The following is a 19,399-nucleotide window of genomic DNA, read 5'->3' as shown; positions in this document are numbered from 1 at the left end:
CCACTGGGGAAGCCCCATAAACTATCAATTCAGTTTGTCACTCAGTCGTGTCCAACTCTTTGTGACCTCACGGATTGAGCACGCCAGGCTTCCCTGTCCATCACCAACTCCCGGAGCTTACTCAAACTCATGTCCATCGAGTTGGTGATGTCAAACAACCATCTCATCCTCTGTTGTCCCCTTCTCCTCCTGCCCTCAATCTTTCCCAGCATCAGGATCTTTCCAATAAGTCAGTTCTTCCCATCAGGCGGCTGAAGTAGTGGAGCTTCAGCTTTAGCATCAGTCCTTCCAATGAGTATTCAGGACTGATCTCCTTTAGGATGGACTGGTTGGATCTCCTTGCAGTCCAAGGGACTCTCAAGAGTCCTCTCCAACACCACAGTTCAAAAGCATCAATTCTTCAGTGCTCAGCTTTCTTTATAGTCCAATTCTCACATCCATACATGACTACTGGAAAAACCACAGCTTTGACTAGATGGATCTTTGTTGGCAAAGTAATGCCTCTGCTTTTTAATATGCTGTCTAGGTTGGTCATAGCTTTTCTTCCAAGGAGCAAGTGTCTTTTAATTTCACTGCTACAGTCACCATCTGCAGTGATTTTGGAGACCAAAATAATAAAGTCTGTCACTGTTTCCATTGTGTCCCCATCTATTTGCCATGAACTATAAATAAAGCTTTTTAAAGATTCAAATGTGTTAGGACAACGGCACCATTCTTGAAATTGAATCAAAGGCACATGCACACGTACCTCTAGTCTTGACGCTGCTGTCTTTGAATTCTTTTCAATCCTCACCTCTCTCATCATCCCATGAACATCCCATGAACATTATTTAATCCTGTGCTGTGCATCCTAATCACAGGCACTTATTAATTTTGAATGTGAATATATCAACATTGATTGTATACAGTGCAAATGTAGTCTTTTGTATTTGTAATAAATAAATATGGATAACCCCATAAGATGCTTAATACTGATTTTCTGCACATTAAGTTTAAAAAAGATCCATCTTCCTAAATGTGGTGATACACACATGTGTGCTCAGGAATAATTTAAGAAAACACATTTATTATACTGTCTCCTTCTACATTGTACTCAGACATCTTAAAATCACTTAACTTTCCTGAATCTGTGAATATAATATTTCCGCTTCTTCCTTACATAGTTTCTGGAAAAAGAAAGTCAACTTATACTCGAGAGCAATATGAAAAATCAAACTAGACTACGTGAATGTGTTACAGTTGTGTGATAGTCACATTATCACATAATCAGAGTTTCCACAATGGAAAGGCTTAGGGAATTGTCTGCAGCCACCTCTGCAAGATTATCAGAAAGCTGAGCTGCAGCAAATGTACCATAGTGTGCTCTGGGTCACAGAGTCAGTCTGTGTCAAGGGCTGGTCCTTATTCTGAGTTTTCTTTGCCCTCAGACCCCGCCTAACACCAGTGTCATGGAGGGAGTGCCTCTGCTCTCCTCCTCCACTCTGCTCTCCAGGTGATCGTCTCCGCTTCTATAGCTACCATCTCACCATGCTCAATCCATGGCTCACAACCCTGTGGAGCCTTGGTATCCTTCCCACATCAGAGCTTGGAAAGGCTGGCCTGTGCCCAGAGTGGAATGGACAGAGGGCTCCATCCAGACACCCTTTCCCCACAGAAGGACCACACTCACTCATCGTTTACCTCTGAGCCACCCTGACCTCGGCAATGACACAGCTCCAGATTCTAAGTCCATGATGGAACTGTCCAAAATACCATTTCCAACCCCAGTGAAGACCCAATACAGATCAGGTACTCACTAAGCAGATGTTAACCTGAATTAAGAGAACTACATTTTTTTCTTCTCCTCTCTTCTATTTTCATTATCTTTCTTGTCTTCTATTTTTATTGCAAAATTAATCATTACAGTGGAGAGGAAAACACATTCTCACACTGGAAAAACTAGGGCAGGGCACCTCCATAAAGGAAAGAGAGAAAAGGATTCCCCCTCTGCCACAGGCTTCACCAGTGAGATGAAGTCCTCTGAGGAGCCCAACCCTTGCTCTCTCAGAAGGAACCTGACCCTCCCCTTGAAATGGCTTCCTTGAAACACTCTCAGACAACCTTTACTCTCCCCTACTCCGCTTAGCTTAGAGCCCAGAGGTGGCTAAGTGTTTCCTCAGCTACCTATGTTTTGTTTGTTTTGTCACTTTAGACCATTATTTATTCATCCTTATTACCCTTAAAAATGAACACAAAACCCCAACCTCCACCCCACTTCAGCTTTCTGCCCCCTGTGTTGCTTGAGGAGTCAGTCGTCCTGGCCCCAGAGCCTTCTCAGAAGGTAAAGAATCTGCCTGCAATGCAGGAGACCCAGGTTCGATCCCTGGGTCGAGATGACCCTCTGGAGAAGGAAGTGGCAACCCACTCCACTATTCTTGCCTAAAGAAGTCCATGGGCAGAGGAGTCTGGCAGGCCACAGTCAGACACAGCTGAGGGATCAACACAAAGCCTCAGTGCCTCACTTATTCCCACTTCAAGGAGACTTTGGGGCCATCGTGTAAGACCCTCCCCAGAGTAGCCTCCAAGCTCCTACATTTCTTCAGTAACAAGTGTCCTCTTTGTCTACAACGTATCTGCTCATCCCAGAGAAGGTGACATCAGATTCCTAAGAAGTCGCATGCTCCAGCGGGCCATTCTTTGACACTAACTCTCATTTTTCCATCTTCTTTTATCTTTCCCACTTCCACTCCCTCAGCTCTGAATGGCCCTGTCATATGGCCCCATTGCACCCCTTCCTTTCTCCATGCCTCTCAGGGCCAACTTCCTTCCGGCTCAGATTCCACAGTGTGTCCTTCACGCGCTCTCCAGCCATGCTGTCCCTCCTCACCCTTCTCGCCTCTCCCCCGGACAATCCTAAGCCTGTGTCCATCTAATCACTCACTGCCTTTCCTTCTGGTCAAAACCCCCCCATGGTGCAGGTTGGCACCATTTCAGTGTCACGGTCTCTATCCTCGGCTGGGTGTGTCCTAGCAGTCCCTTTACACACCCCTGCAGGAACTTCCTGTTCTCCAGCACAAGCGACATCATGTCACCACTCCACTCAGTCCCCTTACTAAGCTGCCGCCTTGCTCAAAACGTATTCCCCCTCCTTCCTTCCAGTTCCCCTAGTCCTGCACAGATCCACTGCCTCTTCGAATTCCACTCACTACTTCCAAATGCTTTCGAGAAAAACAAAGCAGCAAAATGTGCAGAATGGAACGAACTCATGAAATCGTTTACTCATTGAGAATTCGTCTTAAGGACAAGTTTTAAAGTTGGAGTCACCCAACTGTATCATCTAAAATGAGTGTTTCCACTTTGGGTATCTCCCCTTGACCTCTGAGCGTTTCTTTTCTTTGTGCTTTTTTGGGGCCCATTCCCTGGTTCCCCTGGCCCTCTCCTCAACTCACTTGTATGTGAACTTGGACGGAAGTTGAAGAGAAGCTACAGCTGATTAATCACCAGTGACTGGTCTCCAAAGGCCCCAGGGCTGGCGGGAGGGGTGAGGGAGAGGAGAGAAGGCGGAGGCCGCGCTGTGGGAGCTCTCTCTTACCGCATGACAAAATCTGCTTCATCTATTTGACGGCCACAGCCACTCTTCTTCAGAATCCCACCATTTCCCACCACCGCGCATTTCTTCAAGGGCAGCTGGAATGGGGTTGCCTAGCAACAGAAAACAAGGCGGGTTTTCACTGCAGAGAACATACAACCGCTCACCAAATCATTGTTTACAGCAGACCCTGCCAGAGAATTTGATTGAAGACTGGGCAGAGTGAAAAGAGTGCATAGAAAGAAAGATGCCAGGAAGCCTGCAAGGAGCAAACTAGCCCATTCCTTTGAAATAGAAACATTTCTTTTTTAACTCCCTGAAGTGGATTTCAATACAACCACATTTTGGGTATCAAACTGGCCATGCATATAATAGGGAGTAACTGCTAAGGAAAATGGAAAAATCCCCACTAGACACTGGATTCTTTTCAAAGGCGTTAAGCTGGGAACAAACTCAAATGAATTCTACTCCCCTATTTATATGCACTTTCATTCGTTCATACAATCAGTCATTCACTCAGCAAATGTTGCTGAGCGTTTCCTATGCTAACTGTTGGGGATAAACACAAAGACAGCAAAGTCACAGGTCTCAGGATTCACAGTTTGGGATGTGAGGAGAGTGTGAATATATAAGCTTATGTAACAGACAGTATTGTGAAGGTGACCTTGCTGTACAACAGGAATATTTCACATGCTGTGGAGAAGCCAGAGAGGGACGAGAAGACACATCTGTGAAGCCGACTCAGGGAGAGCTTTCTTACTTGAGATGAATCTTTAAGGATGAGTAGGATTTTGCAGGCAGGGAGAGCAGCATCAGCACAGGTGAAGAAGTATGCTGAGAGCGAGTGTAGTGTTTATGAGCAAATGCACACTCTGGGTCTGTTTAGAACTTAGGAGCAACTCAGGGGCAAGTGACTTGTGTCTAACCAGGCAGCATGTGACTTTCTGCAGACATTGACCTGGACTGCAAAGAAAATGTCCCATGTACCTGAATGTTCCCTGGAGTGCTATTTATAGTACCAGGGACTATCAAAACCCAGCAACAGCCCCTGGAAGTGAAATGCGACATGCAGTCTTTTTTAGCTGGGTCAGCAAGAACCACCAGCATAGCATTTCCTGCTTGCTGAAACCAGGCACAGTGGCTGGCAGTCTCTGGCGGAAGACCTTACATCTGTATAAAACAACCATGCCCACATTAAGTCATCATTGTGGATGAATCTGAGGGCATCATATGGATTACACCAAAAGAATAAATGATTATATGACCATATGCACATAGGTATAAATAATTAAAGCAGAAAAATGAAATTCCAGGAGTGTACATAGTCACTGGGAGCTGAGGGGCACTCAGCAAAGCCCAAGAAGGAAATTTAACTTCCTTGATTTCTAATTTGTAAAAGGAACAGCCAGAGCTCTGACAATAAAGGTGATGAAGATACAGCACTGAAACTGCAGTGTCTAAGCATATGCCTGCAGATGGAAAGACTTTCCGGAGACTGTCCAGTGACCTCCAGAGCAGGATACAGAGAAGGAGGGTCAGGAAAAGGGCTGCACTTCAACTCTCCTTGATGAGCCAGGATGATACATGGCATTTTTCTCAGTCACTCCTGGGAGGAAGATTTGAATCAATACTAGAAATACACAAGTAAGATCTGTAATTTGCTAGATGTAGATGAAAGTATTTATGCTCAAGTTAACTGCCCTTTTATTCCACAAATATTTACTGAGTGCATACTATGTTCCAAGCACTGTCCTGGGTGACCAGGACATAATAATCCCTGTTTACAAGGAGGTCAGATTCTAGTGGGAAATAGATGATAAAGACAAATGAATAAAATAAACAAAATATCATATGGTGGAGAGAAAGAAATCACTGGCATGAGAAAATCAGGAAATACTTTTTAAGAAAACCTGCCATTGAACTAGGGTGGTCAGGAGATATGAAAGCAAATCCCCAAAGGTGAGGGGGTAGTGAGCCTTTCAGGCACCTGGGGGAGTCGCTGGGGCAGACATGGAAGAGGGACACTCCTGGGTTTTAAATGAAGAGAAAGAGGTCATTGTGTCTGGAGATGAGTAAGCAAGGGACAGAGGAGAAGGGATCGGAGACTTAGCTGGTAGGAAGGTTGGGGAACAAATTCTATGGGCTTTGGAGGATACTGTAAAGACTCTAAGTTTTATTCTTAGATGAGAATCAAGTCAAGGTAGGGTGAGCAAAGGAGTGGCATTCTGTCATATTCTAGAACAATCACTCTGCTGCTGGGTGAATAGGCTGCAAGATGTCATGCACAGAAAGAGAGACCAGTCTCCTGAAATGACAGGCTAGAGATTATGGTGGCCTGGGCTAGAGTCAGAGCAGCGGGGATGGCCGGAAGAAAGCAGATTCTGGAGATGTTTTGGAGGAACAGCTGATTGGAGTTGCAATGAAAATAGCATAAGAGAAGAATCAAGAACAATGCCAAGGTCGGCGCTCAGACAGCTGTAAAGATGGACTTGCCATTTACCGTGACATGGACAATAACAGAGAAGCAAGTTTGGGTGAGATGATTTGAAGTTCACTTTTAAGTACGTAAAATATGAAATCTCCATCAGCCATTTAAGTGGTGATGTCAAATAAGCAGTTGAATATATGAGAATACAGTCAGGGAACTGATTTCTCCTGAAGATAGAAAGCTGGGGGTGATAAGCATACAGTTGGTATTTAAAACCAGAGGACTACCTGGTGAGCGAGTTTAGACAGAAAAGAGAGGAAGTCTTAGACCTGAATCTCCGGATGCTCCAAGAAAGAAGTTAGGAGACTGAGAAGAAATAGGTAAAAGAGATGGAGGAGTGGCCAATGGAATGGGAGGGAAAAACAAGAAAGTAACGTGTCTGGGAAGTTTTTTCTTTTTTTTTTTTTTAAGTATCTAAAGATACTCAAGAAGAACAGGAGAAAACTGCAGCAAATGCTATTGATAGATTATATAAAATAAGAGCTGAAAATTGCCAAGGGATTTTGAACACAGAGGTCAATGGTAACCTTGACCAGGACAGATCTGGTTCAGAAGTGAGGATGGAAGCCTGGTCTGAGTACAGTGAGTAATACGTGGATATTTGCAACTATTTGTATATAGTTTATTTGGAAAGTGTGGTTTCACTCATGCTCAACTAATATTTAGTTTGCTTTGTAAAAGCCAACTTAAGCCCCACTTTCCGACTGCCGCCCCACCCCCGTTGTTAAGGAAAAGTCCCTGGACCAGATCGACTGGCAATCTCAGTTTTCTGAACAAGAATCTGGGCACAGAACATGCAAATCTGGAAAGCAGTAGTAACAGCATAAACCTGGGTACAAACACTACCTCCTAACTTCCAGATTGTGGGACCCCTTGACATTTCACTTTCTGTCTCTAAAGAGGGAACATGCTGCATAGGATTACGTGAAACGACAGAGGTAAAGCATTTCACCAAGCTACTAGCATGGTGGGTCCCCCATTATCCTTCCCCCTCTCCTTTCACCTTTTTCCTTCTCTTAGCAAGGTCTACTGACTTGTTAAACCACAGAATACTCAGGTTCCATGAGTTTGGGGGAATACACGGTAAAAGAGTGATTTTCAAAATCTATCTTAACATAGAAGATTTTATGGCAGAAAATGTACCTATTTTCTACGGTGTTTACCTATTTGGGGTGACACTAGTGATAAAGAATCTGCCTGCCAACGCAAGAGACTCAAGAGATGTCGGTCTGACTCCTGGATCGAGAAGATCCCCTGGAGGAGGAAATGGCCACCCACTCCATTTTGCCTGGGAAATCCCATGGACAGAGGAGCCTGGTGGGCTACAGTCTGCAGGGTTGCAAATGAGGCGGACAAGACTGAACACACATACATACATATGTAACCTTTCTGTAAGTATAAAGTAAAGCCACTTAGTTGTGTCTGACTCTTTGTGACCCCATGGATGGTAACCTACTAGGCTCCTCTGTCCATCAGATTTTCCAAGCAAGAATACTGGAGTGGGGTTGTCATTTCCTTCTCCAGGGGATCTTCCCGACTCAGGGATTGAACCCAGGTCTCCTGCATTGCAGGCAAACACTTTATCGTCTGAACTATCAGGGAAGCCCCTTCTGAATGTATATATGTATATAAATGTATATACTTTTCAAAGACTTTGAACCGAAGCCTAGTTGAGGAGGAAGCCATTTATGAGTTGGAGGTGGTAATATTTGTTTACTTCCTCTTCATTTGGTCAATACTGGCCCTCACACAGCAATTTCATTTCAATAACTGTTTCTCCAGTGCCCTGAGTGCACTCTTCAGGGCATTGGCAGCAGCAAACAGAACAGCTCACCAAAGTTCAAAAAGGAAAAACTTAATAGGGAAAATACTGTGAAATGTTTTTAACTAATTGAGATAATACTATCATTATTCTATTTAAGACGAAGAATATCTCAACTTGGCAATGATCAATGCTTATTAGAGTGATGTGTGAACAAGATGTTCTCCATTTGGTGTTTATTACACAGAAAGGGGGGCTTCCCAGTTGGTGCTGGTGGTAAAGAACCCACCTGCCAACGCAGGAAACTAAAAGAGATGTGGTTTCAATCCCTGGGTTGGGAAGATCCCCTGGAGGAGGGCATGGCAACCTGCTCCCGTATTCTTGCCTGGAGAATCCCATGGACAGAGGAACCTGGTGGGCTACAGTTCATAGGGTCACAAAGAGTCAGACACAACTGAAGCAACTTAGCACATATGCCTCCACATAGAAAGAACGGGTAATGTTTTGGATAATCCATTTCCACATAAAGACTACAATTCTGTTAAGGAGTATTTTTATTAAGGTACTAACTTCATTCTTTCTTTTCAAAAGTATCTCTTTGCATCCATGTAAGAAAATATGTACTAGATCTGAGAACATAGTATTATGCTACAACACGCCTCATGTTGTATTTTTAACCTTAAAAATACTACTCTAAAGGAAAGACTGGATTAGGCAAATTGATTACAGCCATGGGCTCAAAATATTGCATGACCACCAATTCACCTTATAGATCTTTGTCCAGGATTTTTCACCTTCACTCTTCCATCTGTTAATGGCCATCTTCTTAATGACTATATTATATTAACCATCTGGATTCAGGTTATGGTTTGCCAGGCCCCTCAAACTCTCAGTGCTTCACTGGAAGTCAGGCATGATAATAACCATCCCATCTGTCTCTCAGTATGATTATGCAAACTAAAAATGAACTGAGGTGTTGAAAATTATCAGAAAACTCTGAAATCCTATATAAATGAGATTAGTACATTACTAAACACTAAAACTGGAGAAAAATTATCATTACATTGCTGGACCACTACTATTACATGTAGTTGTAATACATGTGTGAAAGGCTTTCAATTTCAAAGGTTTTATATAGATTTTAATCAAAGCACTTTTTATCATTGGCCCTTTGAGGGTGTATCTACTACTTTGACCAAAGAGGTTTTTTTAAATATATAATTATTTATCTTATTTATGTATTATTTTTGCTTTTGGCTGTGCTGGGTCTTTGCTGCTGTGCATGAGTTTTCTCTAGTTTTGGAGAGCAGGGACTACTCTCTAGTTGCAGTGCACCAGCTTCTCATTGCAGTGGCTTCTCTTGTTGCAGAGCACGGCTCCAGCATGCAGAGGTTTCAGCAGTTACAGCACATGAGCTCAGTAGTTGTGGCTCCTGGGCTCTAGAGCACGGGCTCAGCAGCTGTGCTGCACAGGCATACCTGTCCTGCAGCATGTGGGATCTTCCTGGACCAAGGATTGAACCGGTGTCCCCTGCATTGCAAGGTGGACTCAACTACTGGATCACCAGGGAGCCCAGTCAATGAGTTTTTAAATGCACATATTTGTATGAATCATTCCAAGTACCAAAACCATATTTTTTTTTTGCTCCCTGCTCTACACACAAATTAAGAATAGATGAGATGATCAACAACTTGCTCAATAAGCTAATTATTTATATTTAATCTGAAAAGTTCCGTTGAGCATCCAATCTACTTTAAACAGTGTCTGACCTAAACAGTGGCATTTTCTTAACATCATAATGGATATATTATTTTATTTATTTTTAAAAAATATTTTATTGAAATACAGTTGATTTACAATGTTAACATCTGCTGTACAGCAACGTGATTCAGTTACACATATATACACATTCTTTACTTATATTCTTTTTCCTTATGGTCTATCACAAGATATTGAATATCTCATGCTATACAGTTGGATTTTGTTCTTTATCCATACTGTGTATAATAGTTTGCATCTGCTAATCCCAAACTCCTACCTCATTCCTTCCCCATTCCCCCTTCCCCTTGGCAACCACAAATCTGTTCTCATATCTGTGAGTCTGTTTCTGTTTCGTAGATTAAGCTCACTTGTGTCATATTTGAGACTCCACGTATAAGCAATATCATATATTTGTTCTTTGACTTACTTCACTTAATATGATTATCTCTAGGTCCATCCATATTGCTGCAGATTGTATTATTTCATTCTTTTTTTTTTATGGCTGAGCAGTATTCCATCTTCTTTATCCACTGTCTTTTGATGAACATTTAGGTTGTTTCCATGTCTTGGTTATTGTGAATAGTGCTGCTATGAATTTAGGGGTGCACGTATCTTTTTGAATTATCACTTTGCCGAGACATATGCCCAGGAATGGAATTACTGGATCATATGACAACTCCATTTTTAGTTTTTTTGAGGAATCTCCACACTGCTTTTCACAGTGGCTGCACCAATTTGCATTCCCACTAACAGTGTAGGACAGTTACCTTTTTTCCACATCCTCTTCAGCACTTACTGTTTGTAGATATTTTTAATGGTGGTTAAAAACCACCGTGAGGTGGTACCTCACCATAGTTTTGACTTGTACTTCCCTAATAATTAGCAATGTTGAACATCTTTTCATGTGACCACTGGCCATCTGTATGTTTTCTTTGGGAAAAATGTCTATTTAAATCTTCCTCCATAACGGATATACAATTTAATCTCTGAACTTTAAGAACAAACACAAATTCCACCACTCTCTAAATAAGAGTCAATTAATGAAGCCATTCAGAATCTTGCTTCTGAGATTACCTTATCCTCATCACGGCCCACAGCCTACACTCTCTGTGTCTCTTGTAAATAGCTCTGATGCCTGATTTGCCTTCAATTAACAATTATTTGTTGAGCTCTGTTAAGGAGCAGGAGTTGTTATGAATTCTGAAAAGGGACTGATGAACAAACAGACATATATCTTGCTCATGGAAACAGGAAACAAAATTTAACAAATAGGAAAGTACAGAGCGCTATATAAGGTTAAGAAAAAAATCTTTCTGAGGAAATGACGCTGGGACCTGAGGACTGCAGTTTTTAGGCATAAGAAAGACAGTTGAGATCTCTGGCCTATTAGATAATCTTCAGTTCAGTTCAGTCACTCAGTTGTGTCCAACTCTGCGACCTCATGAACTGCAGCATGCCAGGCCTCCCTGTCCATCACCAACTCCTGGAGTTCACCCATCGAGTCAGTGATGCCATCCAGCCATCTCATCCTGTCATCCCCTTCTCCTCCTGCCCCCAATCCCTCTCAGCATCAGAGTCTTTTCCAATGAGTCAACTCTTCGCATGAGGTGGCCAAAGTACTGGAGTTTCAGCTTTAGCATCATTCCCTCCAAAGAAATCCCAGGGCTGATCTCCTTCAGAATGGACTGGGTGGATCTCCTTGCAGTCCAAGGGACTCGCAAGAGTCTTCTCCAACACCACAGTTCAAAAGCATCAATTCTTTGATGCTCAGCTTTCTTCACAGTCCAACTCTCACATCCATACATGACCACTGGAAAAACCATAGCCTTGAGTAGATGGACCTTTGTTGGCAAAGCAATGTCTCTGCTTTTCAATATGCTATCTAGGTTGGTTATAACTTTCCTTCCAAGGAGAAAGCGTCTTTTAATTGCATGGCTGCAATCACCATCTGCAGTGATTTTGGAGCCCCCCAAAATAAAGTCTAACACTGTTTCCACTGTTTCACCATCTATTTCCCATGAAGTGTTGGGACCAGATGCTAAAATTAAAAAAAAAAAAAAGACAAAAATTAGAGTCACTGATGTCTTATGGAATGAATGAAGGTAGAAAGACTTGTTACAGGCTGAAAGACTTTTTCAGATAAAAACCACAAATGCCAACTGCGAAAATATTCCTGGCTGAGAATATGACTTTTGACAAAGGCTATTAAAAACTGAAGAACTTAAACCCGGTTCCTTCTGCCTTACATAAATAGCTCCAGAGGATCCAGGAGTGGATTTTATAATTAAGTGAATAAAAGCTTTATTTGAAAAGTGAAAGTTGCTCAGTCATGTCCACCTCTTTGCGGCCCCATGGAATTCTCAACATACAGAGTGGGTAGTCCTTCCCTTCTCAGGGGATCGTCCCAACCCAGGGGTCTAACCCAGGTCTCCCGCACTGCAGGCAGATTCTTTACCAGCTGAGCCACAAGGGAAGCCCAAGAATACTGGAGTGGGTAACCTATCCCTTCTCCAGCAGATCTTCCTGACCCAGGAATCAAACCGGGGTCTCCTGCATTGCAGGTGGATTCTTTACCAGCTGAGCCACCAGAGAAGCCCTTAAAAGCCTTATTTAACACGTCATTTCCAAAGCCAAATGCCTGACTTCTCCCTCCTCCTCATGGGCAATCCACGCAAGACAACAAAGTAGTCAGACGCAGTAACCATGATCACCTACCCCTGTTCCATCTCACAGACCTAACTAGATGCCCAGAATGACAATTACACTGCCTCTGTGAAGGACTGAGTTAACCACCATCGATCTCTAAAACTCTTAGGAGTTTGAGCTGGCCTTGGGAAGAGGGGAGGAAGGACAGGCATGGGAAAAAAGAAACATGCAAACCATTTAATACAGAAAGAACTGGGCTAAAAAATGTTGCTGTAACTATTCTCATGGGAATATAAAACATTTCAGTTAGAGCACCTCTGGTTGAAAATTAAGTTACAACAGTCTTGGGGAGAGGGGGTAACTTTTAGGCATTCAGTGTAAAAAACTAGCATCACACACTGATGTAAACTCAGAATCAAAGAATAAAAAGTGTTCTACAGAACCATGGTAGGACAAAACTGAGGACTAGGGTGCAGGCTGTAATGTCTCTACATCGAAGTAATAATTATAACTAACTCTAAGGCCAGGGGTTTCCCAGGTGGCACTATGGTAAAGAACCCACCTGCCAATGCAGGAGTGGCAGCAGACACGGGTTCAATCCCTGGGTCCAGAATATCCCCTGGAGGAGGGCCTAGCAATCTACTCCAGTGTTCGTACCTGGAGAATCCCGTGGACAGAGGAACCAGGTGGGCTATAGTCCATAGGGTCACAAAGACTCGGACATGATTGAAGGAACTTAGCATACAAGCACAACCTTAGATCTAGGCTCCAGTACTCTTGCCTGGAAAATCCCATGGATGGAGGAGCCTGGTAGGCTGCAGTCCATGAGGTTGGGAAGAGTCGGACATGACTGAGTGACTTCAGTTTCACACACTGGAGAAGGAAATGGCAACCCACTCCAGGGTTCTTGCCTGGAGAATCCCAGGAACAGCGGAGCCTGGTAGGGTGCTGTCTGTGGGGTCACACAGAGTCAGACACGACTGAAGCGACTTAGCAGCAGCAGCAGCAGCAGCAGAAGGAACACCAGGAAGTCAAAAAGTCTGAAATCCTGTAAGTGTCCCACTTAGATTCTTTCCATAGTGAAGTTCGACCAGAAATAACTTAGGCCCTCAACGGGTGAGCAGCAGCTCTGGGGTGCCCAGCATTAGGAAAATTAAGTAACAGACTGAATCAGATTAAGCAGACTAGTGGCCAATTAAAACACTTCAATATTAAGAAATTTCTGTAAGCAATAAACTTGTATGTTTTTGATAGACAAGAAGTAGATGTATTAATATAGGATGCTTGTGGGAGATGCAAATGGGCAGGCAAGGGGGCTCTGTCCCCAGGATTAAATGGACTACAATTTTATAATCAAAGGGAAGTGAGAGAGGGGGAAAAGACCACCTTCTTTGAGGAGATGTCAGGCTTACATCACTAGGTCCTCCTTTGTATTCAACAGGAGAGTGTTTGACCCTATGAGGTCAAACTAGAATTACCATAGTGCTGGGCGTTGTGACATTTTTCTTCCACCTAAAGGCCTGGGGCATATTTTGTGCTTTTACTTATGACTTTATAGCTAAGCAAGCCAGCTTCTGAACTTGTATTTTACAATGCTCTCTTGCTTTTGAAGATGGCAACAAAAGACACCACTGTTTCAAGTTTAATATAGGATACTTGGGTTATTATCATTCTCACAATACTCCACTGATTCAGTATAAGTTTCTCAGACTCAGTGAGTGATTTTCACTTACCCACTGCTCTCGATTCTTCTTCCTCTAGCTTTCTTCTATCCCTCTTCTATCCCTCTTTCTTCTATCCCTATTGTATCTATAACCTCTATTCCTCACCTTGTTGCTTTTATACTTGGAGGGAAGGGGAGAAATGCCATAAATATTTCTGAATAAACCTGGTTTCATAAACAAACAAAAAAGATGAGGCTGTCAAGCTAAATTTTGTTGGTTTTGTTATGCACGTAACCTTATGCTGATACTTTTAGCTAGAAGAGTTGGCATTTCTATTTTCACAATTGAAGGGAAATCTTTTTTGTTACCTTTCAAACTCCTCTTTGATAGGAAGGAAAAGTAAGTCTTCCTTGTCATGCAGTTGTGTTTTCAAGCTGGAGAATTTACCAACTCTTTCAGTACTTAGAATACTGTAAAGTGCCATGATTAAGAAGAATAATCAATGTCATTGTTGGATGTGGGTCTCAAGTCCTAATAGAAAAACAGGGGGGGTTGATTTGCAGCCCTTTAGAATGGCCTGAAAGGCTGTCACTAGATGTCAGCTACTATTACTCATGAAGTCAAAACATATGCTTGCCCTTACTTGATGAAAATATCAAGTTTTTGTCCAAAAGAACATGAACTCACACCTAATTGCAGTCCAACCCATTCATTTCTATGTACCTTCACCCACATATCCACATGGACTCCCACATATAATTATGCTTCACCCACACACATAATTTAATTTCTCATCCCTATGTTAATTATATCCTCAGCCTAAGCATCTAAATACACCCCCTGCCTCACATCTAATTACAGCCCCCCCTTATGAATGTAATTATACCATTCAGCCACCCATCTAATTATGCCCTCCTTGACGTATTTAATTGCACTGCCCTGCTCAAGGACTTAATTACATTCTAACCAGTCTATCAATTAAGCCCCCAACCCTCCAACCATATTCTTCAGATGCACATCTCTTTATCTCTGTACCCCACTTTACTATTTCAACTAGAGGCTGCCAACTTCCCACAAGCAAATTCTTAGCAAGTACGGCACCCAGATAAACACGCAAAATAATGATGCATGTTCAGATGCAGCTGAATCAAAAGCAGCTTTGGTGCTTTCAAGTAAATAAGCTTTTCCGGTATTTGTTTTTTCAGTTTTATTTAACCAGGCCCTTGGAAGTCAAAATTAAAATTTCAGCTGTTTTTTTTTTTTTTTTAACTTTGCATGCTTAAGCATTTTTGTGATGAAAAGATCTAGTAATTAGTTAATTTATTTCAGAGACAAATGCTTCTCATTACAGATATTTAATTATTGAACCCTTTAAAAAAGCATTACCCAAAACTTTGCCTGGGGATATATATTTATAAATACTAATGATAGAATATTTGCACATCCCTTCCATTTGAAAAAGGTTAACTGTTCTTCAATTACACAAAATGAATTTCCAGAAAGCTGTTGCTAAGATCTGTATTCCCCATTCCACTAATAAAATTATGATTATAAAAAGACTAGTTCACTATTAATAGTTCTGCTACACAGGATGCATCTCTGGAAACTGAAAGATGTTGAGTATTCATATGTGCTGTGCTGTGCTGAGTCGCTCAGTCTGACTCTGTGAGCCCATGGACTGTAGCCCACCACCTCTGACCATGGGATTTTCCAGGCAAGAATACTGGAGTGGGTTGTGATGCCCTCTTCCAGGGGATCTTCCCAGGGATCAAACCCAGTTCCCACACTGCAGGCAGATTCTTTACCTTCTGAGTCACCAGGGAAGCCCGAGTATTTATATATGCAAAAGTAGGAAGTCAAGGAACACCTAGCTGCTGTTGCTGCTAAGTCGCTTCAGTTGTATCTGACTCTGTGCGAACCCACAGACGGCAGCCCACCAGGCTCCTCTGTCCCTGGGATTCTCGAGGCAAGAACACTGGAGTGGGTTGCCATTTCCTTCTCCAGTGCATGAAAGTGAAAAGTGAAAGCAAAGTCACTCAGTCGTGTTAGACTCTTTGTGACCCCATGGACTGTAGCCCACCAGGCTCCTCCGTCCATGGGATTTTCCAGGCAAGAGTACTGGAGAGGGGTGCTATCGCCTTCTCCAGAAACACCTGGAGTAACAGGTAAATTTGGCCTTAGAGTACAGAATGAAGCAGGGCAAAGGCTAATAGAGTTCTGCCAAGAGAATGCACTGAAGATAGCAAACACCCTCTTCCAACAACGCAAGAAAAGACTCTGCACATGAACATCACCAGATGGCCAACACCAAAATCAGATTGATTATATTCTTTGCAGCGAAAGATGGAGAAGCTCTATACAGTCAATTAAGCAGGGCAAAGGCTAATAGAGTTCTGCCAAGAGAACGCACTGAAGATAGCAAACATCCTCTTCCAGCAACACAGGAGAAGACTCTACACATGGACATCACCAGACGGCCAACACCGAAATCAGATTGATTATATTCTTTGCAGCAAAAAATGGAGAAGCTCTATACAGTCAGCAAAAACAAGACCAAGAGCTGACTGTGGCTCAGATCCTTATTGCCAAATTCAGACTTAAACTGAAGAAAGTAAGGAAAACCACTAGACCATTCAGGTATGACCTAAATCAAATCCCTAACGATTATATAGTGGAAGTGAGCAATAGATTTAAGGGACTAGGTCTGACAGATAGAGTGCCTGATGAACTATGGATGGAGGTTCGTGACACTGTACAGGAGACAGGGAACAAGACCATCGCCAAGAAAAAGAAATGCAAAAAAGAAAAATGGCTGTCTGAGGAGGCCTTACAAATAGCTGTGAAAGGAAGAGAAGCAAAAGGCAAAGGAGAAAAGGAAAGATATACCCATTTGAATGCAGCGTTCCAAAGAATAGCAAAGAGAGACAAGAAAGCCTTCCTCAGTGATTAGTGCAAAGAAATAGAGGAAACAACAGAATGGGAAAGACTAGAGATCTCTTCAAGAAAATTAGAGATACCAAGGGAACATTTCATACAAAGATGGGCTCAATAAAGAACAGAAATGGTATGGACCTAACAGAAGCAGAAGATATTAAGAAGAGGTGGCAAGAATACACATAAAAACTATACAAAAAAGATCTCACAACCCAGATAATCACAATGGTGTGATCACTCACACTCACCTAGAGCCAGACATCCTGGACTGTGAAGTCAAGTGGGCCTTAGGAAGCATCACTACGAACAAAGCTAGTGGAGGGGATGGAATTCCAGAGGAGCTATTTCAAATCCTGGAAGATGATGCTGTGAAAGTGCTGCACTCAATATGCCAGCAAATTTGGAAAACAAAGCAGTGGCCACAGGACTGGAAAAGGTCAGTTTTCATTCCAATCCCAAAGAAAGCCAATGCCAAAGAATGCTCAAACTACCACACAATTGCACTCATCTCACACACTAGTCAAGTGATGCTCAAAATTCTCCAAGCCAGGCTTCAGCAATACATGAACAATGAACTTCCAGATGTTCAAGCTGGTTTTAGAAAAGGCAGAGGAACCAGAGACCAAATTGCCAACATCTACTGGATCATTGAAAAAGCAAGAGAGTTCCAGAAAAATATCTATTTCTGCTAGGTTGGCTATGCCAAAGCCTTTGACTGTGTGGATCACAACAAATTGTGGAAAATTCTGAGAGAGATGGGAATACCAGACCACCTGACCTGCCTCTTGATAAATCTGTATGCAGGTCAGGAAGCAATAGTTAGAACTGGACATGGAACAACAGACTGGTTCCAAATAGGAAAAGGAGTATGTCAAGGCTGTATATTGTCACCCAGCTTATTTAACTTGAACGCAGAGTACATCATGAGAAATGCTAGACTGGATAAAGCACAAGCTGGAATTAAGTTTGCTGGAAGAAATATCAATAACCTCAGATATGCAGATGACACCACCCTTATGGCAGAAAGTGAAGAGAAACTCAAAAGCCTCTTGATGAAAGTAAAAGAGGAGAGTGAAAAGTTGGCTAAAAGCTCAACATTCAGAAAACAAAGATCATGGCATCTGGTCCCATCACTTCATGGCAAATAGATGGGGAAACAGGGGAAACAGTGTCAGACTTTATTTTGGGGGCGCTCCAAAATCACTGCAAATGGTAACTGCAGTCATGAAATTAAAAGACGCTTGATTCTTAGAAGAAAAGCTATGACCAACCTAGACAGCATAGTAAAAAGCAGAGACACTACTTTGTCAACAAAGGTCTATGTAGTCAAGGCTATGGTTTTTCCACTGGTCATGTATGGATGTGAGAGTTGGACTATAAAGAAAGCTGAGTGCTGAAGACCTGATGCTTTTGAACTGCGGTGTTGGAGAAGACTCTTGAGAGTCCCTTGGACAGCAAGGAGATCCAACCAGTCCATTCTAAAGGAAATCAATCCTGAATATTCACTGGAATGACTGATGCTGAAGCTGAAACTCCAGTTCTTTGGCCACCTGATGAGAAGAGCTGACTCATTTGAAAAGACCCTGATGCTGGGAAAGATTGAGGGCGGGAGGAGAAGAAGGGGACAACAGAGGCTGAGATGGTTGGATGGAATCACCAACTCAATGGACATGAGTTTGAGTAAGTTCCAGTAGTTGGTAATGGACAGGGAGGCCTGGCGTGCTGCAGTTCATGGGGTTGCAAAGAGTTGGACACGACTGAGTGAATGAACTGAAATGAACTCCCTATTAAACTATTTGACTCAATTCATTATTTTAAAATAACACTTAATCATTCTACGGAGTATTATGTATTTTCACATATCCATTATTCTGGATATAACTTCTGGAAGCCAACTACAAAATAAAACATCAGTTTAGGTTTCAATTGTTGTATTATGTATTTTTCACATATCTGGATATAACTTTTGGAAGCCAACTATAAAACATCAGTTTAGATTATAATAGAAAAGAACAAATCTGACTCCATATTAGATCTGTTTCTTTTCTTGTGCTTAGTCATTCTGGCTTTGCATCTTTTGTAAAAGAATGTTACAGAATGGCTTATTCTCAGGGTTCTGACCTTTAAAGTGTCCATTCATATGGAGATAAAAAGTTGCAGAACAGAGAATAACTTTTGTTTCATTGAAGCTGACCTATGTAAACATTGCAAGAACAAAGAATTCTGACAGAAGTTTGCAGCAAACTAATCACATCCCTCCCTCAACTTGCTTTAAAAGTTCAGTTCAGTTCAGTCACTCAGTTGTGTCCAACTCTTTGTGACCCCATGAACTGCAGCATGCCAGGCCTCCCTGTCCATCATCAACTCCCGTAGTTTATCCAAACTCATGTCCATTGAATAGGCAATGCCATCCAACCATCTCATCCTCTGTTGTCCCCTTCTCCTCCTGCCTTCAATCTTTCCCAACATCAGGGTCTTTTCAAATGAGTCAGCTCTTTGCATCAGATGGCCAAAATACTGGAGTTTCAGCTTTAACATCAGTCCTTCCAATGACCACCCAGGATCAATTTTCCTTA

The 19,399-nt window shown here is 42.3% G+C and overlaps 1 protein-coding gene across 1 annotated transcript in view; it reads right to left on the bottom strand.

Annotated features, from left to right (window-relative positions):
- The window catches only part of ST8SIA1 (ST8 alpha-N-acetyl-neuraminide alpha-2,8-sialyltransferase 1), a 171,277-nt gene that overhangs the window by 55,152 nt on the left and 96,726 nt on the right, over positions 1-19,399 (bottom strand). The window contains exon 3 of the mRNA XM_068972055.1: positions 3,572-3,681. Coding sequence (XP_068828156.1) covers positions 3,572-3,681 — 110 coding nt within the window. The remainder of the gene's footprint in view (positions 1-3,571; positions 3,682-19,399) is intronic.

Source organism: Capricornis sumatraensis, chromosome 4, assembly GCF_032405125.1.
Source record: "Capricornis sumatraensis isolate serow.1 chromosome 4, serow.2, whole genome shotgun sequence".
In the NCBI taxonomy this organism is placed as follows: domain Eukaryota; kingdom Metazoa; phylum Chordata; class Mammalia; order Artiodactyla; family Bovidae; genus Capricornis; species Capricornis sumatraensis.
Note: the sequence above shows the minus strand (reverse complement) of the source record. Positions and strands in the feature narration are given on the sequence as shown.